The 9,154-nt window shown below is 41.0% G+C and overlaps 1 protein-coding gene and 1 pseudogene across 1 annotated transcript in view; one reads left to right on the top strand and one right to left on the bottom strand.

The window, feature by feature from the left end:
* DSCAM (DS cell adhesion molecule) overlaps nucleotides 1-9,154 on the top strand; it is a 590,499-nt gene that overhangs the window by 371,097 nt on the left and 210,248 nt on the right. Inside the window, exon 9 of the mRNA XM_039857643.1 lies at nucleotides 7,137-7,415. Coding sequence (XP_039713577.1) covers nucleotides 7,137-7,415 — 279 coding nt within the window. The remainder of the gene's footprint in view (nucleotides 1-7,136; nucleotides 7,416-9,154) is intronic.
* Nucleotides 7,887-8,005, bottom strand: LOC120599002 (uncharacterized; annotated as a pseudogene).

Genomic DNA, 9,154 nt, shown 5'->3' with positions numbered 1-9,154 from the left:
TCATTGTATATCAGCAACCCCCAGAAAGAGCCTGTCTTTGGTGAGGTGAATCTCTGCAGCTCGGACAGTTTTCGAAGTGGTCACCTCATAGTTGAAGAATGCCACCTGCCATCACGCCCAGAATCTGGAGCACACGTCCTTTCTTAAAATGGAATCTGGGCCATGTGTTTTCATGTACACCAGTTACATATTGCAAAACAGCTATAAATGTGCATCTCCAACACCTTTAATGAAAAATTATTTTTTTCATTTAATCACTCCTACTTTCTATAATGACGTTAATTCAACATTTCAAATAAGAAGTGAAATTGATCACAGTGGGTGATGGTAGCATAGTTGGACTCTATCTTTGTCGTCAAAACAAATTTTAACTCGATCTCTTTAGTTCTTTAATTCCTATGATTTTCTTATTCAGGTAATATCTGTGCATCTGCTGTTAATGAAAATAAGTAATAATAGGATGTCACTGTCAATGAGAGGTCGGGGTCAGTGGGAGGACCTACTGACAAATAACTATCACACATGGCAGGAGGTAGCAAATGTTGAGAGAATCAGAATGGGGTGGGAAATGGAAAATATGTCATGTGACTATGGGGGAGCAGGGCATAGGTGAATAAGGAAAATGCAGAGTTCAACATAATACCGTGAAAGAAAGACACATGAGGTGCCTTAGGAGCAGAAAAGACGGTCATCTAGCCGATTCTAGGGGCGAGGTGAGACGGAAGTCTGGAGTCAGGACAGAGATTCTAAGGAAACAATAGATTCTCAAAGGGGGTCTGGAGCCTGAAAGGTCCCCAAAGCAGGTAACAGCTCAATTGAGTTGTCACTCTGTAAGATGATGAGGGCGAGAGTGGGACCAGGCCCGGGTACCAGGGGTGGGGACAGAAATAAGGACAAGGTGTGGTCCCTCACATTCAGAGCTCGTCAAGGGCTCTTACTGCCTGTGTACGCAGTGCCTGTCGGCAGAGACAGGCGTTAGCTCTTGTAGCACATGACCCCTCCTGCTGGAGGCTGAAGGCAGTGAAGTAACTGCAGAAGGGGGCCATGCCCACACGGTGTTAGGGGACGATTAATCTGATTGAGGTTTATAAGAGGGATTGCAGTGCAGAAAGATTTTTTAAAAATTAGAAAGACCAGTTAGGACCCAACTGAAAAAAAAAATTAATAAAAAAATGATGGTGTATGTTTGGGGAAAAAGGAGCCTGACACAGGTGATATAAAGAAGTGGCATAGACGAGACATACCGACCCACCGAGAGGGGTTGAGGATAAAGAGAAATGAACATCTGGGAGCACTTTATTATTCCGAGCTTCTCGCGTCTGGGAGATTTGGGTAGCACTGATAGAGATAGAGAATTGAAGATGGCATTTAGATTAAGTAGGAACGTGCTACGTTTGGTTTGGAATTTGAGATGCTTTCAGGACATCAAGGCGAAGATATTAGCAGATAACTGAACAAGCAGACGTGAAGCTTGAGAAGGAGTTTGAGGTTGAAATTGTCGATTAGGGGATCAAGGGTGTCGCGCTGACATCTAGAATGCAGGGTGGAGATGAGACCATCAGGGGGCAGAGGCCAGGCCAGGCCAGGCCCCAGGCAGTGACACTTCCCTTAGTTTGGGGGTAGTTGGAGGCACACAGTCTCCCCTCGAATTGCTGCCCTACTTATTTAAGGATTTTAATCTCTTTTATAATTTATCGTATGAATTTTTTTTAAATCAATGACCCACCATCCTCATCCTCCCTTTGCGATGGGGTCTCTGTTCTCATAAACTCTTATAAAACACTTATGTATATTTTATAAATACCCATAAGGAAGTAGAAACAGTAACAACATGTATTTTTCCTGAGGACGTGTTATTGGTCCATTTAATTAGGAATGATTTCAAATCATATTTACCATTCAAATACTGTGTAATTCAGGTCTAATAATTGAAAAAACCTGATACCTAATTAGCCATATTGGAATCTTTATTAAATCACACGAAAAAAATAATTTTACACAGGAAAAATGACATTCATTAAGAAATACCACCGTCAACAAAGTGAAAAGACAACCTATGGAATGGAAAAAAAAAATCACAAACTACATATCCAATAAGAGATTAACATCCAAAAAATATGAAGACGCCATACAACTAAATATCAAAAATAAACAAATAAATAATCCAATTAAAAAATGGGCAAATAACCTAAACAGACATTTTTCCAGAGAAGGTATATGAATGGCTAACAGGTACATGAAAATATGCTCCATATCATCAGTCATTGGGGAAATGCAAATTAAAACCATAATGAGATATTTCCCTATGCCCACTAGAATGGCCATTATTAACAAGACGAGAGATGACAAGCGTTGGTGAGGATGTGGAGAAAAGGGAACCCTTGTGTCCCATTGGTGGGATTGTAAATTGGTACAGCCAAGTGGAAGAAAGTTCGGAAGTTTTCAAAACATTAAAAATAGAATTACCATATGATCCAGCAATTCTACTTCTGGGAATATATCCAAAGAAAATTAAAACACTAACTCAAAAAGATATTTGCAGCCCATTATCATGGCAGCATTGTTTACAATAGCCAAGATATGGAAACGATCCAAGAGTCCATGGATGGATAGATGGATAAAGAAAATGTCACACACACACACACAAGACACACACACACACACACACACACGAGTACTATTCAGCCATAATAAAAAAAAAAAAAGAGGAAACCCTCCTTTTTGTGACAACACGTTGAGCAGCCAAGACCAAGAGCTGTCACCCTGAGAACTGAGTGGCAGCCCAGGGGGCTAAAGTACCTCGAGAAAAGAGAGGACAAAATGTGGAATCGAGGAAATAGAACATGGCGATACAAGCAGAGCCTCGGTGCTTCTCAAGGGCCGTGTAATGTATCGGATTTTTCCCAGTGAATTACGAGCCTTGGAACAACAACAATAAAAAAGTTACAAAGAAGAAAGATTGAATGATGCTCATTGAGCAACTTCTATGCACCACCTGGACTCTCTGCTGTCCTGTTGTTTAAAGCTCTTCCCCCACAGTGTCACGAATTGTTTTATTATCACCATTTTATGCGTGAAGAAATAGAATCATAAAAACGGGATGAAGAAAACTACTAACTGCTCAAGATTGACTGACACCCCATCCATGTTTCTTTCAATATGTTATTTTCCTCTCTGGGGGAAGGGCAATAAAAAATTATATTTTCTCCTATGAAGAAGAATATATAATTAATTTTCGAAAGACAAGACACAGGAAGATATTAGCTTTAGCGTTCTTGTTAAGGGTTTCGAAAAAATATGAGTCTAAATTAACATTTGGATGTATTTAATGGCTGTGAACTGCCATGGAGAAAGAAACTTGCACTATTATAAAGAATGAAATAAACAGACCTGGTAAGAAGTGACATTTAGGAGATATTTGCATACTTTGTGTAGGAGGGTTATGTCAAAACCTGTTGCAGGTCACATTTAGAATTTTTGCTCCTGTTATATTATAAGCTTTCACTGTCAAGATTCAGAGAATTAAAAATTGATATAATAAACCAGATAAAGTAAGCATTAAGTCTCCAACAAAAGATTCAGCTTCACCAAAATCATTACAAGACGTTTTTGAATTACTTGATTTACGTTTTGCCTCCAATTTTATATCTGATGAATGAAAATAAAAGATTTGGGATCCTTTAACAATTTTTTTTAGCAGACTTATGATTTATGGCTGAAGTGAGGGAGACAACGCAGTGAGAAATGACATGATCGACCAATAAGTCTTTTGATTTAATTTGCATTTTAAAAAGTGCATCTACGTGTAATGTGAACAAAACAACAAGCAACGAACCTGATTTTGACACTATCTGGGAAAATGACTTTTCCCTCTAAATTCCTCCTTTCATCATGAAAATTTTTATTTTAATTCTTTGACTAGGTGGGTTGGTTTGTTTTTTGCAAGTACGTTTTAAAATATTTTAACTATATCTAGTTTTCATTTAACATATTAAGTATAACTTAGTGTTCAGTCTTAATTAAGTACTGTGATTTTGTCTTAATTGTAAAAAGCTGGCTCTTAAGGGCCCCAGCACCAAATGTTCCCCAACTGCTGCGTGCCTCGCGTTCTTAACATCTGCGCTTCATAATTTAGGCAAAGTTTCTAGCTGCCTTTATCTCGCCAACTGTGGCTTCTCGCTGAGCCCTCATCAGCACGCCCGAATTCTCAGCATCTGATTCAGACCAAGAAATGAGATAACGAGGAGTGTTGGAACGGTTTACAGCACGAAGCTCCAAACGCGGGATTGTCCTTTGAGCGACACGCATGCGCGTGAGCACATCGACGTTCTGACGCGTGTTTTCAGTGCATTTAGAGGCACCGCATTTTCAGCAATGAAGCTTTATGGCTAAAGTTTCTGAAGTTTACTTCTGAAGCTATAATTATATTCCTGAGGATTCTATGACCCAGTGAATTACAGATACGTTGGGGGTATGGAACGCGTGGGTTTTCCTTTTGTTTTTTAATTGTGACTTCTCAGAGCTGCTTCTTCCCTTTGTTCCTGCTCGTGTACCCGTTCTCTGTCCCCTCACTTTCTTCTTCTGTCAGAATAGATTCTCGTAACAGGTAGAGTGACAGCTTACGCTCTACATATCGTTTTCTTAGGTCAAAAACATGCCGTGTCTTACCTTTTTTGATCTAGGAAATAGAGAGTAAATCCTTACATATTTCTTATTATAACTATAACTGGTAAAAGGAAATCAAATTATTTCCCTTGCCCTGTTGGAAATCTTTTAACTTAATTGTTTTGTGTTCATTTGTTTTTTCTCATCTTAAACACTGACGAAATAGAACCAGTGCTAAGACCCTGATTCAGGTGCCTGTGCTGACTCATTCTCTTTCCACTCCTTGTTTTACAATGAAGGAAATCGAGGCACGGGGGGGAGTGGATAACTTTAGTGAGTAGCACGGCTGGAATTACACCCAGGTAGCCTGGCTCCCAAGTTCTTAACTGCAAAAACTGATCTGCAGTTGGGATAAGGAGCACCACGCCAGCAAGGGGTGCCCAGGTGTGTCTGAGTAAAGTGGCAACCAGGTGTCTGTGTGAGAGACCAGAGAGAAGGAACCATAGTTATTTTTATTAAGATGGATGTTTATTAAGCATTAACAGTATTTTCACAATTAGTAAACATTTATGCCGCTTGGGACAAGATTTAGAGAAATACGCATACCTCTGCTACGGCTTGGCTCTGTCCCCACCTGATGTCTGCTGTGAACAATCACAGCGTAATCCAACTTGACCTTCACTGCCAGCACCAAGTAGCACCTCACCCCAAGATCTTTTTCTTTTAGCATCAGATCAACTCATCGCAGACCCAAAGCTCTAACTTTCCAGTGAGATTCTACAGTGATTTTGACATTGATTGCGTTTCCCAGTGCCTTACGCTGTTTTTATTTGCTTGTTTGTTTGTTTGTTTCTCTGGTGAGACCTAACTTGAGCCATCTGCTTACTAGTCCTTCTAACTCAGGCTGTGTTTGCAAATCTGAGTTCTAACTCCCAACTGCTTATGAAAGCATATAGTAGTAGTGGTAATAATAATAGTAATATAGACTAGCTATGGCTGTACTCTGCTGATACCCACTGCCTGTGACTATGCACAAAAGCTGCACTGGGCAGGGATGGGATTTAAGTTCACTGCTGTAAATGCCTAGCACGTACCGTGTTGTCAAACACATACCACGTGCTCAGTAAGCACTTCTTGAGTGAATGAATGAATGAATGAATGGTTTCTATTCAGATGTTTCTCAGCTGGATCCTTGCATTTTCACCAAGTTCATAATTGCAATGAACCTACCATTGATTTAATGAACAAACTCTGTGGCCACTCTACTGTTAAATAACTTCATTCTGTAAAATCACCTAGTGTAATAACTGGTTTATATTGGGTTATTGCATGCTTACTGATCTTAGTTTGCAATCTTGGTTATTTCCAAGCCCCTGCAAAAAAAAAAAAATTTAAAAATGGACAAAATCTGAGCCCTCATTCTGCAGTGAATTAGTTCCACGATACGGAGCTAAAGAACATGGCTGAGTTTCAGTTTCCCCATCTGTGAAGTGAGGCTGTGAATAACTACCCCATGAGGCCGGTAATAAGTGCATTGAAAACTTGCTCATAATCCCATAACTAGTAAGTAACCGAGTAGGATTCAAACTTGACTCTTCTGGCTCCATTTAAACCACTTTCTGATGCCGAAGTCCCATGAGGCCATCTAGGAAGTTACCGAGGAAAGATGGTCCTAAGACAAGATGGAAAAACAGGAGTTGATCAGGGAAATTAAGTCAGGAGAGAACTTTCCAGACTGAGCTTGTTTGTGTCCACAGCTGGCCAGGCTGAAGGGTATTACCTTGTCTCAACGACTCAGAAATGCCACAAATGATTTTGTAATTTAAGGTCATATACATAGAACATGTAAAAATGAGAGGTTTGGATTAAAGATGTGATTATCTTAACATAAAATACCTACTTTTCATTAACATTTGCTATTAGTTGGATGTTGGATGTAAAAAAAAAAAAAAGAAAAGACCAAAAAAAAAAACAACAAAAAAAAAAACAAAAAAAACTTGAGGCTTCATTCGCCTGAAATATAAACAACAACAACAACAACAAAAAACAACAAAAAAAACCTAACAAAAAACTCGTAATCTTTATTCAACAGGTCGAAGGCAGGGACGGGCTGGAGGGGGCCAGCGGCTGTCGTGCTGATGACAGAAAAGCAAGAAAGAAATCTCATTTTCTAAAGCTTCTGAGGACAAACCAAACCCAAAGCTCTCTTTCACAGAATTTATACTTAAGAGAACGGAGTCTGGAATGTTTTCATTCCAAAATGATGATTGAACTTTTTAAAAAGTTGATTGAAATAAAAGACAATGAGCCTATTTGCTAAAGTACAAATCAAGCCATGCTTTTCATTGACAATGATGAGAAAATTCAAATAATAGAGCACGACTTGAACTCTTCTCCTGGCTCACGGTCACGAGCTCCGGCGGTGACTCGTGCAGTGGCGTGAGAAGGGGCTGAGGGGACGCGGATGCGGGGCGTTTGCGCGGTTCATTATCGTCCTGCCTCTATCACTTTTTTAACGCCTTTTCTTTCAGTTCCACCTTTTATCCAACCTTTTGAGTTTCCAAGATTCTCCATCGGACAGCGGGTCTTCATCCCATGTGTCGTGGTCTCAGGGGACTTGCCCATCACGATCACCTGGCAGAAGGATGGCCGGCCGATCCCAGCGAGCCTGGGGGTGACCATTGACAACATTGACTTCACGAGCTCCTTGCGCATCTCCAACCTGTCCCTGATGCACAATGGGAACTACACCTGCATAGCCCGGAACGAGGCCGCGGCTGTGGAGCACCAGAGCCAGCTGATCGTGAGAGGTGAGTGGGGGCCCAGGACGCGTGGCGTCTGTGCAGCCAAGTGACGGCGCTTGCTTGAAATATTATGAAAATAACTAGAGTGCATAGAATTTGCTGTCGTCCCATTAAAGACACACATACGCGCGCGCACACACACACACACACACGCACGCACGCACACGCAGCTGTAGAAACCAACTGTGAATTCCCCTAAACTCCAAACCAAGGCTTCATTCGCCTCAAATATAAAGTGGCAGAGAAGTATGAGAGTGGAGACATGGGAGGCCTGGGGTTTAGCTCACGACACGGGCTTTCCCACTGGTTTTGAGGCCACAGTCCACGAGCTCTTGCTGTGTCGTAATTTTACGTAGCACCGTTGATGACGTTACCATTGAGATGGCTTTTTTTTTTTTTTAGGCGAGGCAACCCTTGGTTAACCTCACAGATTGCAAGGACCTTGTCAGTTTACCATCCCTTATTTTTTATTTTTTTTACCTACAGCACCTGGTCTTCCTAGGTGGTCTCCCATCCAAGGACTAACCAGGCCCGACCCTGCTTAGCTTCCAAGATCAGTCTGGATCGGGCTTGTTCAGGGTGGCATGGCCATAGACGGAGGTGATGGCTTTTGAAAATAATGTTTGTCAAAGCCGTATACCAGTTTTTTGACAAAGTGAAAAAATAATAATTTTTAGATTTTTTTGTTTTAGTTTTAGCAATGTGGTTTTCTTTGTCCCACCCTTCCATTTAGCATTACATCTGTTATTATTTTTGGACGCTATTGCAACATTTATTAAATTAAGCAAACGTGGTAATAATTACGAAAAAATTAAAAACGGGTAGTTTGACTTGTAGGAGACTTGGCAGGAGTCTCAGTGCATTGGTCTCATTTCGAATCTCTGTTCGAGTCGCCAAGTTCCCAACAAGGGCCACACTCTCTTCTGAAAGCCAGCAGCTGGCATTCTGGAAAGTCCGTTGAGCGTGGGTATTCTGTGATCTCATGGTTTCCCCAGAGGCGTCTGCGTGTGCCCCCCAGCACAGCGTTCGCCCACACTGCCAAGTACCCATGTGGAATTACAGATTTCCACAGCAGCATTATTCACAGTGGCAGGACATGGAAGCAACCGAAGTGTCTTACGATAGATGACTGGATGAAGATGTTGTGGTGCATATATACAGGGGAATATTACTCAGCTATAATAAGAGATGAAATACTGCCATTTGCGACAACATGGATGGACCGTGAGATAATCATGCTAAGCGAAATAAGCCAGAAAGAAAAAGTTGAAAATCACATGGTATCACTAATTATGTGGGATATAAACCTAAAAGCAACAAGTGAACAGGACAAACGAACAGAGATTCATGGACGTGGACAACAGACTAGCGGTTACCAGAGAGGATGGGGGAGGTAAACAGGGTAAAGGGAGTCAAATATATGGTGACAGAAAGAAATCTAACTATGGGAGGTGAACACAGTGTAAACATATATATGCCTTACTGTTAAAGCGTACAGCCGAAACTTGGATTTCGTTAACCAATGTCACCATAAAAAATTTAATTAATTAATGTTTTTTTAAAAAAGATTTCCATTAGGGTGATTATTTGCATTTAAAATCCCCAAACATGGGCTCTGGGAGTAATTATCAGGAGGGGATGATTTCCATTGTCTTTGGGGTGGTCGATCGGGCTGGGCGGGTTCTTTTTCGAGCAGTAGATTCCAGCGTCCTTCCTCAGTCCTTAAACCTTGTCCCCACGACACC

The sequence above is a fragment of the Pteropus medius genome, unplaced genomic scaffold (genome assembly GCF_902729225.1).
Source record: "Pteropus medius unplaced genomic scaffold, Ma_sr-lr_union100, whole genome shotgun sequence".
NCBI lineage: Eukaryota > Metazoa > Chordata > Mammalia > Chiroptera > Pteropodidae > Pteropus > Pteropus medius.
Note: the sequence above shows the minus strand (reverse complement) of the source record. Positions and strands in the feature narration are given on the sequence as shown.